The 23674-nt window shown below is 48.8% G+C and overlaps 2 protein-coding genes across 2 annotated transcripts; both read right to left on the bottom strand.

Annotated features, from left to right (window-relative positions):
- Positions 1 to 7157: 7157 nt before the first annotated feature.
- On the bottom strand, positions 7158 to 9280 carry LOC135370233 (uncharacterized). Its single transcript, XM_064603937.1, has one exon. The coding sequence runs from the start codon at positions 9241 to 9243 to the stop codon at positions 7282 to 7284; it is 1962 nt and encodes a 653-aa protein (XP_064460007.1). The 5' UTR covers positions 9244 to 9280; the 3' UTR covers positions 7158 to 7281.
- Positions 9281 to 15764: 6484 nt separating this feature from the next.
- Positions 15765 to 23361, bottom strand: LOC135370232 (uncharacterized). The gene is made up of 2 exons (XM_064603936.1): positions 23276 to 23361; positions 15765 to 18427 (listed from the first exon to the last, which is right to left on the bottom strand). Exon 2 carries the CDS (start codon positions 18400 to 18402, stop codon positions 16471 to 16473), a length of 1932 nt encoding a protein of 643 aa, XP_064460006.1. The 5' UTR covers positions 18403 to 18427; positions 23276 to 23361; the 3' UTR covers positions 15765 to 16470.
- Between the last annotated feature and the right edge of the window lie 313 nt (positions 23362 to 23674).

Here is a 23674-nt window from a genome sequence, read left to right as displayed (position 1 = left end):
TCCTTTCTGTGCTTCGGATTTGCAAGCAGGGTAAACTGCCGTAGCCCGACGGTCCTAACCAGTTAACATTTTGAGGAGCGGGAGAGATTTACGGACGTTTGTCACGTGTGTCTGCTATATGCAATGGAAGTGGGTCAGTTCTCTGCCCAGCTTCCCTCTTTCCCCTATTGCGCGTGGAGAAACCTCATTGGCTCCTCCCAGATAAGGGGGTAACATTTCACGGTGAGGCACACGTGGTTTCTCCAAGCTTTACCCTCTCCTCTGCGCTCTGAAAACGCATAAATGACCTTTGCTTAGTATCGTTTTTATCAGTGGTGCAAATTAGCATAACCGATAAATAGCAAACTGTGTAGGAATTGTCCCCAGTGCGTAACATACGTTCCAGGTGTAAAATGTCTGCAATCCGAAATGGTTTATGAAACAATTTCCAGTTTAAATGGAAAGAACGAACGTATAACGTACGAAAAAAAGAAAAAAACGTACAAAGTGGTTTACCAGGAGAACGTTATTCGTGAGTACAATGCAGAAAGTCGAAACCGACTGCATTCACCTAATCCCAGTTTTGCGTCCAGGTATGCTTTTGCAAGATTCTGAGGAAACGAAATAAAAGTTTGTTCCAACAACCTGCGTGACATATTGATCACCGCCATGACATGCGCGTGAAGATAAGCTGCACGGCTGCGTGCCTCAACATCTTGCTTCGCGGCTTTAGCCGCTTCAGCAATTCGAGTTGGCAACATTGCACTGATTATAGCAGAAAAGTGGAAGGCGCCAAATGCAATATTTACCTTGCCAAATGTGCGTGTGAAGTGTGTGAGAAGCAACGACCGACAAATGAACTGATATCTCGTGCACCAGCGACAACAATGGGGGCAACCGGAAGAAAAGCGAAGCGCAGTAAGTTTTCAACGTTCAAGCCTGAAACGATTGCTCAAATCTGCTACGTCGCTGGCGGCACCTTTGGTACATCTGGTAAAGGGACCACGGCTCTGCCATAACTTTTTCCCTGTTGCTGATTTGGCCCCTTACTAACAGGGTGTGCGTTCTACGGAAACAAGATACCCCGGCCATTCTGCTGCTTTCACTCCGCGGGGATGCGGTGATTTGCACTGGAGGACCTCGATAATCCCGGTTGCGAAATCCCCGGTCTAGAAATTCACTACGACATAGCCATTTAGCCACTCAAATTCACGGGTTTTCAATGTCTGAGCAAGGCGTTTTAGCGAACTAAAGCCACATTTTAGCAGCCGTTAGGCTTAGCGGGGCGGACACGAGGGACATTTCTGCAAGACATTTCGTAGCAGACGACAGCGCCAATGGGGTAGTCTGCAATGTGCGTAGTATATGCCGCTCCCGATATTCCGGCATCATCCGGATGCTAGCGGCGGAACTACCGGGATGGCGAGGCACTTCACCTCCGTGGGAATGTTCTAGCAGAGTACTAGGTTCAGGCACATACCGCGGGGTCTTCTCGCCTTCGCTTCATGGCCTCCGCTCCCCGTTGTCTCACCTCTAGGTCTTATATTCTCGGCACCTCTGGCTTCTCGTTGTGCTACGACGACACTCACGAGCAGCAGCGACGCGCAGCGCTTTCCAACTTCACAGGATGTGCGTACTTTGTGCGGCCGACCCACAGTGAGGAGTCTGGTACAGTGGTGACAGGTGCACAAGTCAAGGTTTATTTCCCTCTCCCTGCGCTACTAAAGGACTTATGCGCTACAACTGGGCGCGTTAATTTGATGCTCCGGGAACGTTCCCTCTTTCAGGGGAACACTTAACACCTCCAAAGTGACTTCCGGTGCGCGTTCTCGTGTGCACCGTGAACCGAACCGCAAGCATGGGGAGGGGGGTGCAAAGGAATTGGGGGTGCAGTTAAATTGTAACAATAGTGCACAGGGAAAAAGTTAGGGGATGTCGGGGGGACTGGATAAACTACTGCCCTCGTCTCATGCTAGGGACAAGCGGTACCACTACCGGCTCGTGACGCATGTTCCGGCGTACGCGCCGTTCCGCAGGCGTGATTGGCACTTTCAATTCTCCCCTTTTCGCCATATTTACAGAATACAGACGACAGCAGAAAGCTATGTGGGGCGCGTGCGGAGCACTCGGCTTCCGGATAGCCTCAGAGGGGTGCTTTCCTCTGGGAACCCTGGAAAGGACACTCGGGAGCCTGCTTAACACGGCCTCTGACTATTGTGACGGCCAATGGCGGTGCTGCAGGTGCTGTGTGTGTGTCTGTGATGTCACTGGTGGCATTCGCTGCACCACTTAATGTTGTGACGACATGGCGCGGTGACGTCATTTCGGTGCTGCTACGCTCGCCATATTCTCCCAAAAGAGTCCTCAGTCATTTTTATGTCGGCTGCATACCCTTATTATGACATCCGTAAGGGGTATACGCGGTGTCTCATGCATATACCTCACGGTGTTAAAAACCGAAACCGGATGTGAACATGTCGTTCGTTTCTCTTGTTTATCTCATGCTCTTGGTGTTCAAATACCAATATACTTCGCTGAAAAAAAAAAAAATTGATATCGTAAAGCAAAACTGATTTGTTATCGTCAATGCTTTCGGCCGTTTGCAGACGACACCAGCCATCTTTGGAAACCAGAATAGCGTGCACACCACAAAAATTACAGCGAACCGAGAACCCAAGGTTCGGGTTTTAGGCATGCGCAATGACGAAGATCTTCTCGAAAGGGCTTGGGTCCCCTATGCTAAAGCTTTCCGATGTCCAGCCTGCACATATCTTACGATGTGTAAAATTCGAGGATCGTTAGGAGAGCTGCTAGGCGCACGCGTATTCTATATCGATACTTCACCCTCCTGGCATCTGTTGTTGTGCTGAGTCCACTCCAAAGGACGTGGTGGAAATATGTCTGCAAGCGTTCTACCGCGTCCGTCCCACCAGGCTGAGCATTGCCATTGCCTTGAACGCTTTGCGTGGCAGGCACATTAAACTGTGCGACAACCGCATTCGTATTCCATCGTCGGCCACGAGAAAATTGTTCCTAAAGTGGACAGTACAGTGCGGACCCCTGTATTGGTATGCTGTCGCGGAAAAAGGAACAATAGGGACATTAATCGCCCCGAACGTGAGTCAAATATTACATCCCAATATTTATGCATGAATGGTGTCAGGAATAGTACGGAGCGTGTACCCGTTAGGGCTGTTGTATATGTGAGGCTTTAGACTGGTTGAGTACACTCTTAAAAAGAATTGAAAATCGAGCCAATATCGACGTCCCAGCTAGCCTCCACCCTCTGTTTTGCAAGTACACGACGTACAGAATGGCGTTTCGTGAGACGCCCTTCTAAAATGTGTATTCTACAAAATGCACGATTTCAAAGGGCATATTCGAGAGAAAACGGCGTGTCATTGGCCGTATTCCATTTAAAACATTGTTTCGGTTGTGCGTATATATATAATCTGAAACTATGTTTCACCATATTGAACGGTGTTACTGCACGTTCCGGTCGAGCCTGCTTAATAAAAAAAAAAAAAAATGTTTATGTATAAGAACACTTTTTTTTTTACGCCAGGAATGTAACGTCGAGTTTCCCGGTATTAGGTCTGTGATGTTCCTAGAATCACTAAATGGGCTCTCCAGATGTGCCCATCGAGCGGGCCAGTCGTATACTTCTACGAGCATCTTCTTTGTGTGTGTATGAGCACCCCTGGAGTGACAGCGGCCGTTTGAAAGAATGGACAACACGACATTGTTTGAACGCCCCCAACCAGAGCTATGTCAACTGTTGACGAACCAACGTCTAGCACGAAGATATAGTGCGGAGAAAGCTCTCTTTTTAGCAATTTCCCTGTTTTCCCGACTCTTCCCAAAGCAGGGAATAGCCGTGGCCTGCGGAGGCTAGCAGGGCACGTAAACTGAAGAGACAGATGGGAAGAGGGAAGGCGATCACGACTTCACACGAAACCGCTGATTCCATGAAGCCGTTTCATTACTTTGCCGGCTTTTCCCTAAGCCAGGGATGTGAGTGGGAATGGCGACCGGAGAGTCCATAAAAGGGGAGCAGCTCCATAACCAGGGGTTAAAGAGAAGTGAGGGCGGACGACCACGACTCGACACAGAACCGCCGGGAGCAACAAGTCATCGCTCGGACGGGCAACCCTCAACAACTGGTGTCGCAAGGCCCGACACGGACTTCAGACGGTGCAACTTCTCAACAAGCAGCTCGACTGCGTCCATCAACACTGTGCCGTCACAGATTGTGCCCCAAGGACAACGTCCAATTGTGGTGAGCCGGCAGCCTGTGCACAGATCTCTTGTGTTAGATTAAATTGTGTGCCCATTATTTACTGGTGTTGGCCTCGTTCCTTCCACAAACTACCCCAAAGGTACCCCTATCTCGTGTGCTGTCGTTGCTACCAGGAGCGGTCATCACAGGTTGTATACGTTACGCTGCGCCAAAGTACAAAAAATCCAACTTCCCGATGAAGCGGTTAGACCTGTCAAATCGACGAGGCTGTGTTGTGCTTTCCACTATATCCTGGTCCGTCGCTTATTGACTTCCGCAACCTTCAATGAACGCACATAACAAATACAGCGATTAACGGAGCTGAGAAAGAGGTCACTTTATTCGACTGCTTATCAGTTGCTTATGCAGGTGACAATTTTTCGAGCTTAGAAAACGGCCGTAGGTCGTCTCACGTGCTGTGGTCTGCTATGGCAATGTGCCTGCTACTGTCCTTTAAAACTGCGTATTTCCCATTCAACCATACGATGCAGGCTGCGTGGGCCTGTGGCACCCGTGGGCTGTCCTGAAGAGCCCCTAGCGGATCACTCTCGTGGAACTTCCATAGGATCAGCAAAATGTTACGACATGATCGGTATAAGCAAGCGCTCTGGAGCTTCATTGTCCGTACCGGCAACGGCAGTGGAAGTCTTGCATAAACCAAGGTGAAGAGAAGATGCATTCAATCAGAAGAAAGAGTTATGACGAAGATAAAATAAAAAAAAATACATATATATTTCATCTGAAGAGTCCTCTAACGGGACATCTTGTTTGGTTCCCTTTCAAAGGTTGCTTCTGATTTATTTGTACAACTTCAATGCGGAATTAGTGTGTCTTGTGAAGGAGAACGTAGTAGATACACACATACAAAGCAAAAAATAATTATTTATCCTGCACCACTTGGTGCTGCATTCGTTTTTAAGCTGTCTTGAAAGTAGATTGCTGGCATGTGCAAACTGTAAACAGGACAATATTTTCTACATGGATGTAACATGTGCACACGTTGCCATAAATTGCAAAAACGAGACAGCAGCTTGCACTTTTCTTTGACACACCTCAGTAGGAAATGTCTGAATTCTCCTGGAAGGTGTTGTTGCATATCGAGTGCATACATTCATACTAATGCCCACTTGGAAACGCACCACTGCACGCCGCCAGTGCCAACGCCACCTTGACACAAAGACCTCGCCACCTATCGACGTGACGTCGAAGGGGCCACCAATCATGACCATGCTCTCAGCTCCCGTAGCCACATTGTCAAGCTGACTTGAGCCGCATGAGCAGCCATCCATAGCCAGAGGCTTTCTGTGTTTCATGGTTGCGTTAAGTAGACGCCCCTCTTTTGGCGCACTCGAATCGAGTGCATGAGACACCCGGAGCGGCCAATAAACAGAGAAAAGCAACTTTGGAGCGCTCGCTCGGTGCTCGCTCCCTGATGCCACGTCCTGTTGTCTCGCCCAGAATATATGGGGCCGGTAGGTACATCACTTGGAGCGAGGCGACACACTGGAAAGGACTACACAGGACTACAAAGGACTACACAGTCTGCGTAGTCCTCTCCCATGAGTCGCCACGCTCCAAGTCCTGTTGTCTGCCCGTGCAGTGCACAGGCGGAGGACACGTTGGCTTAGTTTGAACCTATAGTAACGTTGGAAGAGACGACTACGGTTGCGAAGACTTGTCCTTGTAACAGCAAATGAAATGGAAAAGATGGGAATTTGTAACAGACGTAACTAGGAGCTGTTTGCTGTGAAGACGGCTGCATGGCGTGAAGATGTCTAGATTTAAAGCACCGCATTTCCCGGGAATAACCGCCGATATCGGTGTGTCGTCCACCAATACAAAAGCATGGTAACAGTGAAATCGGAGCATTTGGGTAACATAGAAAGTCCGTATCTTGCTTCCGAGCCCACACTTCGAAGGTCCGTCCCACCGGAAGTACGTCCGGAAGTACCAGGAAGTACGTCATGGAAAATCTCTAGCACCCGGGCGCTTGTCTTCTGCTTCCATGCTCTCATTTGAAACGGGAGCTCAAAGAGCGCGGCACGGAGTCTCACACTCTCGGGTGCGCGAGAGGCGCTAGCGTCGCGTTAAGTGAGTGGAGTCTGAAACTCGCTTTCAGGGGCGCCTACTGGACGCACTCGATGTCGTCTGCAGGTGCAGCGGACGACATCGCCAGCAAATTACACGCCACCATGAATGCACTGATGGCATGATGGTGATGACATTCCACGCAGACACTGTGAGGTGTCCCGGGTTAGAATCCGGGCGCCGACTGTGCTGCCCAGGGAAAACGCGATTTCTCTGGGATTTCTTCAGATGCTCTAAGACAAATGTCGTCACAGTTCCCCGTAAAGTCAGTCCAGGACGCCCCTGCGATAGCCGTGACTACGGTGGTCGTGGCGTTGCCCGCCTAAGCGTGGCCGACTATGGCAAGCCGTTCTATCGTCACCACCACGCCACCATCCAACCTAGCAACATGTGAACATGACGAAAGGGGGTTAGGAAGCTTCGGGAAAGCTTTTCATCGTCTAGTCTGTAGCCTGGCAGACGTACCCAGCTTCACTGGACGCTACATTATTAAGCGCCACTTCGATCTTAGTCGTTCCCATCACACATGCTGACAAGGAGTCTTTAAAGACGGACTGTCAAAGTGGTTGGCTGCACTATCCAATAATTATGCCTGCTGTCGCTTGGGCTCACATGGGCGCTGGTGTACCGCCAGGACAAACTGAGTGCAACAGACCTCTACAAATGAATGAGAACGGGGAAGCATCAGTCAGCTCGCCGTCCATTGAGCTGACCAAGAAGGTATTAGATTTTTTCGGTCATGGGTTCACTTCGACCTAAATACCCCTACGTTGTCAGTCTTGATGAAATAAACTGAACCAACCAGTTCATAGAAAGCGGTTGTATTGAGTAGTGGTGTTCGAAGACGGTGTCATGATTTCTTACAGTAATCATACATTGCTAAATAGCTTTACTTCGCACACTTTGCGTGAGAACTATACCAGTCCATTCTGTCACTATTTCTTACAGTAACAATACATTGCCAGAGGGTTTTCATTCGCACACACTGCGTGAGGACTATACCAGTCAATTCTGTCAGGTGGCTGGACCATGGTAAACTTGGATGCCTTCCAGTCCACATTATGCCTGACGGTGGCTTCGAAGAGGCCTCCATCCGGACTGGCGGCTACACGGACCCAGTAGTCGGTGATTGTCTTGTTCGACGACTGTTCGTCTGGGTTATAAAAGCGTACGCTAACCACTTCTTTGAGTTTCCACTTCTCGCATTTTCCTTTAAGCTCCTTTCGTATCATCGCGTTCACTTCACTCAAAACAAAGCTAGCCATCAGGCGTGCCAGAGGGTGGGATTCGGGGAATGGTTGTGAATCCAGGCAGGCGCAGAAAGGGCGGGGTATAGAGGCGCTGGCGCATGTGCGGTTCTCGGGAACCTCGTAGAACAGACTAAGCCCATGTTTGGTGTTCGTTTGGGTCATACGCGGGAAGCGGAGCAGCTGAAGGAAAGTGGCGTGCATGTCGTAGTGAGTCGTCAATCGTTTCTGGTTGATACTTAGGGCCCTGGCATAATCCGGATACTGCCGCAGGAACCACTCGGGAAACGCGAGGAACGCGAAGGGCAAGTTGTCCTCGAACCGACCGATGTACGTGTTACGGAGGCCACCGAAGCGTAGTCCGTGGTCACTCAGGAAAGCGAGTACCGTATTGTTCAGAACACCGCGCTTGTGGAGTGCTCGGAGGGCGTTGAGGAAAGGAGTGTCGCTCTGGCCGGCTCTGTTGAGGTAGGAGTGCGTTAGTTCGCACATCCAGAGGTACGCGAAGAAGGGACGGTCCTTCCACACTTTCGTCAGCCCCAGGAGGTAGTCCAGATACAGCGTCATTGGCAGTTTGGGCCCAACGCAGTAACCTTCAGATTTGTTTTTCTTCAACTCAGACCTGTCGATCGCCATCACTGCGTGCCTGGCATAGTAGTCGGTAGGAGCACGCTTCAAGCCTTTGGCGTTGAAATAGTACAGGCCGTAGCCGGGCATCTCTTCCAGGAACATTGTCCTGTATCCGCGCTTCTTGTAGTCCTTCCACAAGAAGTTGAGTCCGTCGTAAAACTTGTTAGCTGAGAGGTTTTTCCCCTCGTCTCCCGATTGACCGGTGAGCAGCGGAGTCTGGTTGGGGTACGAGTTTCGGCCGACCTTGTTGTAGCCGAAGAACTCATACGCCTTCAGCACTCCGCGTACGAACTTTCCGGAAAGAGGTAGGTGACGGTTGAAGTTCAGACGAGACAACGAGTCCATACCAAGGATTAAGATACTGAGGCGTGGAAGCGTCGAGTTGAGCTTGGCCTCGATTTTCTTGCATCGTTTCTCAACGTCCTTTTTCAGTAAGGGTACCAGGAGGAACTCCTCGTGGAACACCTTGCGTGGACTACGTTTCTTTCGTTTCGCATTGCAGCTCACGTAACCGTACTCGGATTTAAGTGGCGAGCCAAAGACAAGAGGTATCTCTTTGGCATTGAAATACCCCTTGTCTGGCACGTCCAGCGATTCATTGCGGTAGATTTCCGAGTAAGTACACTTAATGTCTTTGAGAGTGTACCCGAAGTTTTTCTTGAGTACCGCTTCGTCAGCTACCGGCACCTTGAGGTTGACCATCCGTATAAATGATGCTTTGCCAGGGCACTTATATCGTCCGAATTTTTTGTAGAAACGTTTGACGCTGACGTCGAAGAGGTCAAAGTCCGGGATAGAACAGCCGCTGGTTTCTACGATTAGTTTTCTTAACTGGAGCGCTTCTGCAGCGTTCCGTGGGGTGATGGATTTGGCAGTGTCGTTTTGAGGCGTCAGGAAGAGATGGGCGAATTGTACGTTTGCCACCTTCTGAATGCAAATGAAGGTTCCGATGGCGACACATCCCATCAGAAAGGCACGGTATTGTCGACTGGTGCAGCGGAGGAAGGGCAATGTTGTCATCAGACGTGCACTCCTGTAATCCGGAGGAGAACGAATACACGCGCCTCCTAATCCTTCTTCTTCTTCCCATGGAGAATGGTCAATAGCCACAAGGGAGATTGGCCAGGGCTATGGAACTGACTAGCTACAATATGACATGATTATGATAATCTGGGCGGAGAATGTCATGATTGAGGTGAGGGGGGCTATACTTAAGTTTCTTGTATGGCACAGGGGCAACTATTGACCTAAGAGTGCCATCACACATGTCCCATGCCTTCTTCTTCTTTGACCTCAGATGCTGGCCGTTATCCACTAAAGGAGATTGGCCAAGGCTAAGCTAAATGGTTACATAACATGATTGACTGCCGGAACGGCGAGCCCTTTCACCATCACCATCACCGCCTATGATTGATGACGTTAGTCGTGACGTTGCCCACCGCTGTGAGGCCGACAACGGCGAGCCCTTCCGCCAGCATCACCACCACCATCACCACCACCACCACCACCACCACCATCAGCGCTATGATAGATGAGGACGATGAATTTGAATTAACAGAACGGCGGTAATGCGTGAGAGAGTTGAATGTGTGAGAGAGAAAGAGAGAGAGAGCGCGAAGGAATACACAACCAAGAAGAAAGAAAAGGTGACAGCAAAAAAATAAAAATAAAATAATAACAATAATAAAGTCCTCCTTGCCCGACACATTCTCCTTTCTCGTCCTCTCAAAAGATGACTATGAGCCACTGGCTCAGTTTCGTCAACTTCGATTAATATTTGAACACAGATCAACGGTCACTTAACTTGAATCGCTTCGGGTAATCAAGAAATGAACTTCACCACATAGCACGCTCCTACACTCTAAAAATGAACTTACCACATAGCACGCTCCTACACTCTAAAAATGAACTTCACCACATAGCACGCTCCTACACTCTAAAAATGAACTTACCACATAGCACGCTCCTAGCCAACCGTCATCCGTTCTCTCCCCTGATTTGTTGAAAACAGGAGGCGCACGCCTTTTTTGTCGGGATTATGAACTGCATAATTAAAAAAAGAAAGAAAAAAAAACTGTACGCCTCCCATTTTCAACAAATCAGAGCAGAGAACGATGTCATTCGAAACGACGGTTGGAGTATAGGTGAAGTAACGGCCGTTCCGCTAACGGCCTTAGGTTTGCCGTGTGACTGGGGTAACTGCTGGACGACTATTTAGATGTTTTCTGGGATATGCTAGATAGTAGAATTGGAGCCTGTCATTATTCAAACCTATCCTTATTAAACACGCTGAGAAGCGAGCGTATTTCGAGATATGAACAAATTTGGCTATGCAAATGCGCCGAAATCAGAACTACACCGTACCTGAGCGCGGAAAGAGCGACAGGAAATCCCTTTGAGAGGGCACGTGGTTTGGTGCGATGAAGCTGATTGGAGTAGGCGTAATCTGAGATCGCTCACCGACCCAGATAAGGTGAAGGTCGCGTCGCTGCTGCGCAATAAGGTTGCTAGATGGCCGTGCACTAACGCTTCGCAAGGGGACGTATTCGTCCTCTATTTCCCCATCTAGGGAATCTTGTCACCCTCTCTTTAGCATGATACACACACGAGAGCGTGGTCGACCGTCTCGTCCCTGAAAGCTAGGGCATTTGCAGAGGTGGAGGGGGAAGCCATCTAACCTCCGGGAGAACAGCCGTGATGCTAGTGAACAGAGGGTCTGTGTCGTGCGTACTCTTTAGGAAGAGAAAGGAGGAAAAAAAATCCAACTGAAGAAAATGTATAACAATCGCCAGATAAATATTTCGCGAAGACGGTTATTGACACCCTCGAAGTGAAACTGCCTAAATACCGTGGTATACGCGACCGCGGTTAAAGTGCCACTATACGGACTAAATCTCGTGTCCTCAGGATCCTACTAAGGTTATGTTACTGAAATCATGTCTCACTTTACATTCCTACAAAATATTTTGGCTCTGCGTGACGCGAAAGCTAGGCTTTTTTTTTTGTTGAAAACTTTGACGTCATTGTAGGTTCCGACGGTGCGCCCGGCTCTCATCTGCCAACGTTATTCCCATTCGCGTCTTCCGGGGGCTCACTTTTTGCGCTCCATTAGCGGAGCCCCACGTGACATACCACCCGACCGCTCCGACCTTCGGGAAAACACGAAGGAGGGAGAAGACATCTATCCCATTTTCCCCTCTTTCGATCAGCGTCACGTGACTTCTCCACCACGTGACCCCCGCAGACGCCGGCGTCGTTGCTAGGAGACGAGTGCCCCCTCCAGAACACGTCACCCGCTCCTCGCGTCATCGACACTTGTGGAGGCTCAGCAGACCTTCAAAAATTAGCAGAAATGCACGGCGTTCGTAAACAGGATTTAAATTTCGCGTATAGAATACTTGATCACCTTCTTTTCATTGACTAAATAAAATAAACGCTGTTTTGCGAGTCCGAGAACCCTCCATTGTTCTTGTACCACCCGTCACCCATGTAATCGGAACAGAGACTCTGCAGGCGCTGATCAAGTCAGACTGTCCCGGAGCGCACGCTCTTTTCTGGTGGCACGTCTGCTTCCCGTCTTGGAATCGTCACTTTTACGGTGGTCTCTTCTTCGCTACCCGGCGTACGCCTCTCGTTTGCAATAACGATATCATTCGAAATGATGGTTGTCTAGGGGCGTGCTATGCGGTGAAGTTCGAAGAATGGTAGTGAATCCACATAGGTGCACCGGCTCATGTGCTGTTCTCCGGAACCTTCTATACAGCTGACGAAGCTTATGCTTCCTTTGGGTTATACGCGGGAAATCATGCACCTGATGGAGCAGCTTCTGTGCCCGACGTCTTCTTCTTATAAGATGTCTAAAATGGTCTCCTCAGCAGTCCTGCGTCGCATCAGGCTTGCGTGGACAGCAGCCACAAGCTCTCATTGGCCACTTGAAAGTTGGTCTCTTGCGGTGTTTCGACACGAGCCACCTGATCAGCCCTCCCATCAGGAGTCTGAATACTAACAGCCAGTCCAACCGAAGATGCGTAAAACATCCGGCACTTCCCATCGTGATTGGGAATACTCAAGCTGAAGATGCGTAAAACACCATAGCGTTATGCTGCTGCCACGTGAGTGCTCAGCGTCATGTCTTTCCGTGATCTTCTAACCACCGGGGTGTGGTTCAGGTACAGTGAACTAGAATAAGACGTGAGTTCATCGAATGGAAGAGTGAGCGCCTTGGGACGCCAGCTGTCACAGCAAGTGCCGAAAGTAGCGGTGTCGCTGCTATCGCAACTACAGTGCGCATACAGTGGTCGGCATAGAGCAGACGCCCATAGATTTCTATGTTACGACAGCTCTGACGTCACTACCCTTAGCTTCCTCCATTTGGTAGGGAGTAGCGTTAGTCGATCCAGAGTAGCTACCCTTGGGTTGGTGATCCCGTTTCAGGAACGCGCGTCGTGACGTAATCAGGTATATACTCTGGACAGCACCACCTCTGAAGAGAAGGCCTCTCCTATATGCCCTCGCGATACGTCAGCCTTCTCGGATGGTTTTTCTCCAATGAAGCGCGTGTCGTCTGCTTCGTCAGGACGCCACTTTCGAGTAATTGGCCGACTCCCATCCGAGTAAGATGACGTTACGCAGAGCTGCACTGGCCTTCTGTCTAGGTGTTGTTGTTCTCGAACGCGAAGAGTATAGTTGCCCCTAAACTCTCAGGTCGACCCGGGTGAGTTCTCGAACGCGCCATAGTTATCGCTGTAAACCGAAATAATTATGAACCGTAACCAAAGCCAAAACAAACTTCGTCACGTGACTTCTTAGCATACTCGGAGTCAGCGTGGAAAATATTTCGATTAAATTCGCGGCTGGTTATGTATAATTGGATATTATGATCAGCGCTTACGCAGTCTTTTACGTCACTGTCAGTGAACTGCGGTTGCTGCTGTATCAAGCCAGCGACCAGACAAAACTTCTTTCCCATATCTCAAGACAGTCCTCAAGAACCCTTATGTAGGTCACATACCCTTGTGACGTCCGCAAGGGCCTTGTGCCTACGTCACGGCGAAACCGAAACCGCATGTGAATACGTCTTTCTTATCTATCTTCTCATCACGTCTTTTATTTATTTATTATTATTTTTTTTTCTATCTCACGCTCTTGGCATATGATAATTCCAACATCTGGTTGACAGAAGAATTGGTATTGCCGAACAAAACCGTCTTGTTGTCGGTCGTCAATAGACCTTTTTCATAACGCTTCTGCGCATGCTCTGGGACCCTGACGGCGCCGAAGAAGGTTCCCTAGATATTCAATAGCTGGCGCCATCTATTGAATGGCGCCATCGTGTTTCGCGTCGATTGTGGTTTGCTGGAGATCCGCTAGGATATGGGAGTGTGAAAAAGGTTCATCCTCTGGACCGTTTGCGACGACACACTCGCGTGAATTGTTGTGGGCCGCGAGAGCGACGCGAGCTAGATTTGTGAGCAAAAGTGGCGTACACACCCAAAAACTGCAGCGAACCCAGAACCCAAGGTTTGGGTTTTGGGCACACGCAATTACGAAGGCGCGCTATTTTCTTTGGGACTCCAAAGTGCTTGGGTACCCTATTCTGAAACTCCCTGGTGTCAGCATGTATTATGGACTATGGTGTATAAAATTTGAGGATCGTTCAGAGAGCTGTTAGACGCACGTGTGTTCTCCATCGATACTTCGTCCTCGCGTCGTCTGTCGTTGCGCCAATGGACTACAAAGGACAATATGTGGTGGAAATATGTCTCCAAGCGTTCTGACGCGTCGGTCCCACCCGGCTGAGCATTGCCATTGCCTTGAACGCTTTGCGTGGCAGGCACATTAAACTGCGAGACAGCCGCTTTCGTATTCTATCCTCGGCTATATACGAGAAAATTGTTCCTAAAGTGGACAGCACAGTGTGGACCCTGTATTGGTATGCAGTCGCGAAAAAGGAACAATAGGGCCATTAATCGCCCCGGACGTGAGTCAAATATTACAACCCAATATTTATGCATGAATGGTGTCAGGAAGCATATCGAGCACGGAGCGCGTACACGTTAGGGATGTTGTATGTGAGGCTTTAGACTGGTTGAATACACTCTTAAAAATAATCGACAATCGAGCCAATATCGACGTCCCAGCTTCCACCCTCTGTTTTGCGAGTATAGACAACGTATATCCCCAACAACACCGAATATCCTCTGCATGTACGAATAATGTCCTAACGGATTCGTACGTCCGATGGGTATCTGAGGGATATCTATCGGACGTACGAATTTGTTAGGTCATTATGCGTATAGATATTCGGTGTTCTTGGGGATAGTGTTTCGTGAAACGGTCCTTCGAAAAGGTGTATTGTACAAAAAGCACAATTTCAAAAGGCATATTTTGCAGCAAACGCAGTATTATGGGGCCTATTTCATTTGGTGGTGGCGGTGCTAGTGTTTTTCAGGTGTCATCCAATCTAAAACACTGTTTCAGATGGACCTCTGCAAACACCATTTTGAACGCTGTCTAGTACCACACGTTCCGCTCGAGCCCGCTGAATAACAGGTGGCGTATATGTACAAAAACACCTCTTTTACACAGGAAGGTGTGTGAGAACGTCGTGTTTCTCGGTATTAGACTGTACGTTACACTGCACCAAAGTACAGTGCTGGACAAAAGTTTACGTAACACGCTCCGGCGCATTCCTTCCTCAGAGTGACATGCTAGCAGCGAATGGTATACCGTACGGACTTACAGACAGGTGACAGGGTTACCTAGGTACATGTCTAAGACCGTACGGTCCCATTCGCTACTAGCGTGTTATACTCTGAGGAAGGAATGTGCCGGAGCGTGTTACGTAAACTTTTGTCTAGCACTGTACAAAATCCAACTGCCCGATGAAGCGGTATGACCTGTAAAAGCGGCAAGGCTGTGTCGTGCTGTACATTGTAGTCCATCACTTATTGACTTGAAGCACGCGTATCACGTCCGCAGGCTTCCATGAATGCGCATAATCAATACGGCGACTAACGGGGCTAAGACAGAGGTCGCTTTATTCGACTGCTTATCAGTTGCTCATGAAGGTGACAATTTTACGAGCTTTGAAAACAGCGGGAGGACGTCTCACGTGCTGTCGTCTGCTATGGCAATGTGCCTGCTACTGTCCTTTAAAACTGCATATTTCCCATTCAATCATGCGATGCAGGCTGCGTGGGCCAGTGGTACACCTGGGCGGTCATGAAGAGCCTCTAGCGGATCACACCGGTGAAACTTCCATAGGATCAGCGAAATATTACGACATGATCGCTATAAACAAATGCTCTCGAGCTTTTCTGTACCGGCAGTGTAAGTCTTGTAACGAAAGGTTTAAGAGAAGATGCATTTCATCAGGAGAAATACGTTATGACGAAGATAAAAATTATATCATCTGAAGGGTCCTCTAACGGGATATCCTGTTTTGTGTCCTTTCAAACGTTTCTTCTGATTTATTTGTACAACTTCAATGCAGAATTAGTTTGTCTTGTGAAGGATAACGTAGCAGAGAGACACATACAAAGCAAAATATAATGGTTTATCCTGCGCCACTTGGTGCTGCATTCGATTTCAAGCTTTTTCAAAAATAGATTACTGGCATGTACAAACCGTGAACAGGACAATACTTTCTTCATGTATGTAACATGTGCACACGTTGTCAAAAATTGCAAAAACGAGAAAGCATTTTGCATTTTGCTTTGACACACCTCTGTAGGAAATGCCTAAATCCTCCTGGTAGGAGTTCTTGCATAACGAGAGTACCTTCATAATAATGCCCAGTTAAAAACGCACCACTGCACATCACCGGTGCCAACGCCACCTTGACACAAAGAACGCGTCGCTTATTCACGTGACGTAGAAGAGCCCGCCAATCACGGCCATGCTCTCAGCGGCCGTAGCCATGGATCTGAGCCGACTTGAGCCATATGAGCAGCCACTCATAGCCAGAGGCTTGATGTGTTTAATGTCGTCTGCGGCGATTGGGTGAAACAGACGACATCACGTCCTTACTTGTTTACAAATTACACGCCACCATCCAACCTGCCAACATGTCCACGTGACCAAACGGGGGTTAGGTGGCTTCGAGCAGGCCTTTGTTGAGTCAAAGAGGCATTGTCTAGTCTGTGGCCTGGCAGAGGTACACAGCTTCACTGAACGCTGCCTTATTAAGCACCACTTCGACCTCAGCCGTCCCCATCACAGATACTGCCAAGACGTCTTCACCTGTCACGATTTCTTACAGTAACAATACTTCGCTAAAGAGTTTTCTTTCGCGCACTTCGCGTGAGAACTATACCAGTCCACTCTATCTGGTTGCTGGACCATGGTAAACGTGGATGCCTTCCAGTCCACATTATGCCTGACAGTGGCTTCGAAGAGGCCTCCATCTGGACTGGCGGCTACACGGATCCAGTAGTCGGTGATTGTCTTGTTTGACTTCTGTTCCTCGGGGTTATAAAAGCGTATGCTAACCACTTCTTTTAATTTCCACTCCTCGCATTTTCCTTTAAGCTCCTTTCGTATCAACTTGTTCACTTCGCTCAGAACAAAGGTGGCCACCTGGCGTGCCAGAGGATGGGCATCGGGGAATGGCAGTGGCTCCACGCAGGTGCAGAACTGGCTCGGCACAGAGGCACCGGCGCACGTGCGATTCTCCGGAACCTCGTAGAACAGGCTAAGCCCACGCTTGGTGTTCGTTTGGGTCATACGCGGGAAATCGCGCAGCTGAAGAAAAGTGGCGTGCATGTCGTAGTGAGTCGTCAGTCGTTTCTGGTTGATGCTTAGGGCCCTGGCATAATCCGGATACTGCCGCAGGAACCACTCGGGAAACGCGAGGAACGCGAAGGGCAAGCTGTCCTCAAACCGACCGATGTACGTGTTACGAAGGCCACCGAAGCGCAGTCCGTGGTCGCTCATGAAAGCAAGAACCGTGTTGTTCAGGACACCGCGTTCGTGGAGTGCTCGGAGGGCGTTGAGGAAAGGAGTGTCGCTGTGTCCGGCCATGTTGAGATGGTCGTGCGCCAATTCGCTCATCCAGACGTACGCGAAGAAGGGACGGTCTTTCCACACTTCCGTCAGCCCCAGGAAGTAGTCCAGATACAGCGTCATTGGCACTTTGGAACCGACGCAGTAGCCTCCATTTTTCTTTGTCTTCAACCAGGACTTGTCGATCGCCATCACCGCGTGCCTGGTATAGTAGTCGGTAGGAGCACGCTTCAAGCCGTTGCCGACGTATGAATACAGGCCGTATTTGGGCATCTCTTCCAGGAACATTGTCCTGTATCCGCGCTTCTTGTATTCCTTCCACAAGAAGTTGAGTCCGTCGAAAAACTTGTTGGCCGACAGGTTTCTCGCTTCGCCTCCCGACAGACCGGTGAGCAGTGGAGTCTGGTTGGGGTACGAGTTTTGGCCGACCTTGTTGTAGCCGAAGAACTCGTACGCCTTCAACACTTCGCGGACGAACTTTCCGGAAAGAGGCAGGTGACGGTTGAAGTTCAGACGAGACACCGAATCCATGCCGAGGATTAAGACATTGAGGCGTGGAAGCGTCGAGTTGAGCTTGGCCTCGATTGTCTTGCACTGTTCCTCGACGTCTTTCTTCAGTAAGGGCACCAGAAGAAACTCCTCGTGGAACACATTCCCTTTCGACTTGCATCCCACGTAGCCGTACTCCGATTTAAGTGGCGAGCCAAAGACGAAAGGTACCTCTTTGTTGTAGAAGTACTTCTTGTCCGGCACAGCCAGCGATTCATTGCGGTAGATTTCGAAGTAGGTGCAATTAATGTCTTTGAGAGTGTACCCGAAGTTTTTCTTGAGTACCGCTTCGTCAGCGACTGGTACCGTCAAGTTGACCATCCGTATGAATGACACTTTGCTAGGACACGGGTACTGTCCGACCTTTTTATAAAAACCTTTGACGCTGATGTCGAAAAGATCAAAGTCCGGGATAGAACAGCCGCTGGTTTCTACGATGAATTTCTTTATATGGAGTACTTCTGCTGCGTTTCGTTCCGTGGTGGATTCGGTAGCGTCGTCTTGAGACGTCTGGTCCAGATGGGCAAATTGTACGTTTGCCCTCTTCTGAATGCAAATGAAGGCTCCGAAGGCGACGCATCCCAGCAGAAAGACACGTAGTGCTGGCTTCGTTGGTGTCGACATATAGCGTGCTCATGAAGATTGGTGCCTGCGGAAGAAGAACATGCAGTCATCACCATGCTCTTTTTAAACACTGAAGTATACGCTGTTACATTGTTATTTTTTTTTTATTGGGCGTTAGCGCCGCGAAGCAACTGTGGCTATGAGCGACGTACAGATGTGGGCAGACGGAGAGAGGATAGCAGGAAGGAGTGGGGGACAGGGTGGGTTAGTATGCGTCCTGGGCCGACTTCAGGGGGAACTGTGCCGACATTCGTCTGGAAAGTCTTCGGAAAACCCAGGGTAAACCTCAGACAGCACAGCCGGCGGTAGATTTCGAACCCACCACCTCCCAGTCTTCAGCACGACCTTGGTTACCACCACCGAGCGGACGCCTTAGCCCACTCGGCCATGCCGCTGGTGTGTTACATTGTTAGATCACAGGTTTAGTGAAAGCACGCCCCATATATACAGGTCTTGCACTGTTTCACTGTGGCGTTATCGCAGGCTAAAACAACGTTCAGGCAGCGTGCGGATACGGCTTGGGTAGACTGGTATAATGTATAACGCGAGGAAAAGTTCTCACACTTTGGCGGCCCTTTAATGCGCAATACATTAAAAATTACTCCAACAACAACGTCACTTTTTTTTTAACGATGAGCGAGATGTCTTATCATGATAGGCAATGCTCTATCCCACATTTCTGGAGGTAATTTGGGAAAATGTTAAAAGCTCGGCGAAAATGAAAAGTAATGGACCTTTTTCTCATACGCGTCGTATCCTACAGCGGCTCTCCAGCGAACCACGCTCAGAGCGCGGCAAAACAAATCCACGTGGGGGTAGCACAAAGGACCAAAATCGGTCCGGAGTGGGACCGACGAGCTCGCGCCGTTCGTGCGGTCTCCCCACTGGTACCCATACTGCGCCATCCAAGGAAGACGGAGATAACCCTTTCCGGCGAGGTCATGCGCATGCGCATAAGCCGTTGCGAAAAGAAGGTCCAAAAGGACTAAAATCCTACATTATACGTTACACCTTCTTTACACGTTACGTTGTATACAAAAGAGTTCCCTATCGCCCAAATGGAAAGTGTAATAAAGCGCCGAAATCAGTTTACTTCCGGTACGAAGGACGAGATCCTGGTATGCGGCCCGTCGTGACATTAGAGAGTTTTAGTGTATCGTACGCTATCGCCTTTGCGTACGTAGGGGATAGCGTAGTGGTTCTGCGCAGTGCGCGAAGCTCTCTTTATGTTTTGCGCGTGCGCATAACCACCAACGCTATTCCTTACGTACTCAAAGGCGATAGCGTACGATCCACTAAAACCCACTATTCACTCAAGAAGGGCCCTCCCTGACGCTATACTTGTTTCCAACGGCTCATATTATCCAAATGCACGCTATATCGGCACAACGACAAGTCTCTGCTTTTGAACCTCACCAGAAGGGCGCATACGTCTGCAGACCATTTCAAATACACTTCCAATATCATATACGACATCGCTAAACTCCCCGATTTGTTAGGAAAGGAAGCCGTATACCTCCTTTCACGACACTTAGGGAGTCACGTTAATCGTCACGAAATGGCGTATGGTCTCATTCTGTAGCGACTGTTGCCATTCACAGCGTGCTGTGTGCTGAAGTTCCGTTTGAAGCGTGTACGACAACACACGTTTGTGAACGACCCTTCATATATACAGTGATAGCCGATCACGAAGCGGTAATAATTTATTGTGCTCCCCCCGCCTTTCACAAGAGTGCCTGAGGTACATTTGTTGCGTGATCCGCTAGCAGACAGACGCTTGTCTATTCAGGCTTAGTTGTATGCGTGTGTGCGTTTAGTGCGTGCGTGCACGTCCTTTTCGCGGCTTAGTCCGTAGCAGGAAGCGATTCGGAAGTAGAGAATGAGGGTGCAAAAAAGGAAAGGAAACAACTACATAGTACACGGAACGCCTGCATGCTTGCATGTGAGTCTATTGCAGTCACATCTACAAATAACTCTTGTATTACAAGGTTCTAGAACTGAAGGTCTTGTTTTGTTTTCTTTCTCTCTGTCTACGGATTAACTTTACGTGCATGTAAAAGACTTGGACAAATTTCAGGGTCGATGCTGCCGCCTCATCTGTATGACGTATACCCTACACTCTTAAAAATGAACTTCACCACATAGCACGCTCCTAGCCAACCATCATTCCGAATGACAACGTTCTCACCCCTGATTTGTTGAAAACGGGAGGCGGAGCCTATTTTGCGTCTATTATGCACGGCACAGAATAGGCTCCACCTCTCGCTTTCAACAAATCAGGGGCGAGAATGTTGTTATTCGGGATGGTGGTTGAGTAGGAGCGTGCTATGTGGTGAAGTTCATTTCTAAGAGTGTAGCCACACGACAAACTTAATGCATTAAACGGAATGGCATTTACTTCACCTCCTCACCAACCATAATCACGAATGACATCGTTCTCGTCCATGATTTGTTGAAAAAAGGTGGCGTACGCCTTTTCTCTTACAAATATGTTCCGCATAATTTTCGCAAAAAAGGCGTACGCCTCCTGTTTTCAACAAATCATGGCCTAGAACGGTGTCATTCGAGATGATGGTTGGTTAGGAAGTGAAGTAAGTGCCATTCCGTTTAATGCATTAAGTTTGTCGGGTATTAAACTCTTCTGCTTTAACACTGCATGTACAATTTCGTAACTGGACGTCTTTGTTATTTCTACTTAACTGTATCGGAAAAGTTATAGAAGCGTTCATAGCGGTCTCGCGCTTGTGGCCTATAAATTCACTCTAACAACAGAACTTCACCGCATAGCACGCTCTGCGCCAACCATAGCCACGAGCGATACGGTTATCGCTTATGATTGGAGGAGAGAGGAGGGCGTACGCCTTTTTGTGTCAGTTATCATATGTCCAAATTGACACGGTGGTGGTGACGAAGAACCGGCTTGCCGTTGTTGGCCTCGCGTATGTGGGCTACAAAAAGGCGTACGCGCCCCTCTGTCCTCGAATCAGAAGCGACAACCCTATCATTCGCGGCACTGGTTGGCGCGGAGCGTGCTATGCGGTGAAGCTCTGGTTTTGGAGTGTATAAAGGCAATAAACTATGTCCAATTCGAAGAGAGAGAGAGAGGGGGGGGCGTACGGCTTATGTGTGAATTGTCATATATCCAAAATGACGCGCGCGCGCACAGACACACATACACGCAAAGGAGTACACTCTTAAAAATGAACTTCACCACATAGCACGCTCCTAGCCAACCACCATCCCGAATGACAACGTTCTCGCCCCTGATTTGTTGAAAACGGGATGAGGAGCCTATTTTGTGCCGTGCATAATGGCACAAAATAGGCTCCTCCTCCCGTTTTCAACAAATTTAGGGCGAGAACGTTGTCATTCGGGGTGATGGTTGGCTAGGAGCGTGCTATGTGGTGAAGTTCATTTTTAAGAGTGTACGTCCCCCTCTCTCTTCGAATAAGAAACGATAACACTATCTTTCGTGGCAATGGTTTGCGCACAGTGGTGCTTATGCGGTGAAGTTTATTTTTAGCGTGTTTTGGATACTGAGTCGAAGAATAAGGGGAAAACGTCGAATGGAGCTTGCACACGTTTTTTTTACGAAAACTCCACCGTCATCGTTCGACACCTCCAAACAGCGCACTCACCCTGATACTGTTCCTGCGGGCCCGGCTCTGTTATCTCAGAGTATACGCTATTGCTATAGCGTGCATATACTACAAGGCCGGAAGATTGAGTATATTTCTGTCAACCGCACTATAATCAATTGAGGCCACTCACAATACCGATCCATTCACTTCCTCGAACTGACGGGATATCCTGCGAGCCGGTATACTTACGTCCGAGGAGGCGACGTCGCACAATTGTTGCCTTTCCCCGGCTGGACACGAGCATCGATTGCCGCGCGGAGGAAAAGACGGCGTCGTATTAGACCACGTTTCTATTCAAGGGTTTCAAAGTCAGATTTTCTATACAATGAAGAAAGCGAGCGCGTTAGAACGCAACTTCCGTTTAGGAGAGGATGGTGTGCTTCAAAGTATTGTGTAACCTGGAGGGATGTGGGCAGTGACGTATCCTGCCCGTTACACAAAAGTGCGTTTTAAAGAAGACATAAGTGCTACAGTACCTCGTAACCCGCAGCCTCGCGTTTCTTTAATTATTGTTGTTGTGTGTCCTTCGAATGATTCGTCGGTAAGCAACTCCCAATTCTTTTGCTGAGTGCCAATGCAAACGGATGTGGGAGGTGGTTCCTCCAGAAAGGGAAGTGGACGTCAAAACTTTGTTGAGAAGGGGGGGGGGGGAATGGGCTTATTCGCCTGAAATATCAGCTCGTGATCAGCTCATCAACGTGTTGACAAATTGTTGAAACAAACATTTATAAATCCTGGAGAAGGCACAAAACAAAATGCAGGCTAGCTGGTGAATCGTGACAGCAACGAAAAATCCCCCCTTTTTTTGTTTTTTCTAGAATTCCTTTGACTGTGGAATAAATATTTGCGGTGCTCGAAAAATCAGTTGTGTTTGTGTTCCTCTGACACGAGGATTTCGTTTCGATCATTGCTAAAAAAAACACACACAAAATAAATGTCGGCGAACCCCCAAACACTGTTCCAGTTTGGAAAGTAACTACCGCACGAGGCTGGAACGCACAAAGTGACAAACGCAACTCGAGCCATAAATTTCGATCTGTCACCGTTTATTAACCCACGTATTTTTTTTTTTTTTCATTCCTCATAAAATCCGGCATCCCCAGCATTATGAAGCCTCCAGTGAAATAACGTATGAAGTTTCAGACAGACCCTGTGCAGCCGGCAGACAGCATTGATCAATACTACTATATATGTTCGAAACAACAGTGTCTTGACTGCATGAGCAAACTCACCTGCGAGGTCATACTCCCCCTGCAAGCCGCTTATAGCTCCCACAGTGGTCACGGTTGCGAGCCGACAGCGTGCGACGCTGTCCGTGAAATGCGTTCTTTCCCCTTCTCGTTCCCGTACTCTTTCGTATGTCGCTCTTTCTCTCTCTCTCTCTCTCAAACTTCCTTTTTGCCCGCCCCCTTCGACGATGCTTTTCAATATCGCGAAAGCTCGGCGAGCCCAAGGTGCAACTCCCATTGCGTTGCAAGTTGTACGTGCGTGCCTCAGGCACTCAGTTCCGCATAAATTAGCATATATACGTCAGTGTCTCATTCTGAGGTGTTCATGAGTTTGAGTTTGGTTAAACTCGAACTCATGATACTCGTGAGATGTTCGTGTTTAGCGTGTACAGGAGTTGTTTC

Source organism: Ornithodoros turicata, chromosome 10 (genome assembly GCF_037126465.1).
Source record: "Ornithodoros turicata isolate Travis chromosome 10, ASM3712646v1, whole genome shotgun sequence".
Taxonomy (NCBI): Eukaryota; Metazoa; Arthropoda; class Arachnida; order Ixodida; family Argasidae; genus Ornithodoros; species Ornithodoros turicata.
The sequence above is the reverse complement of the archived record's forward strand: the minus strand, read 5'-3'. Positions and strand labels throughout refer to the sequence as shown.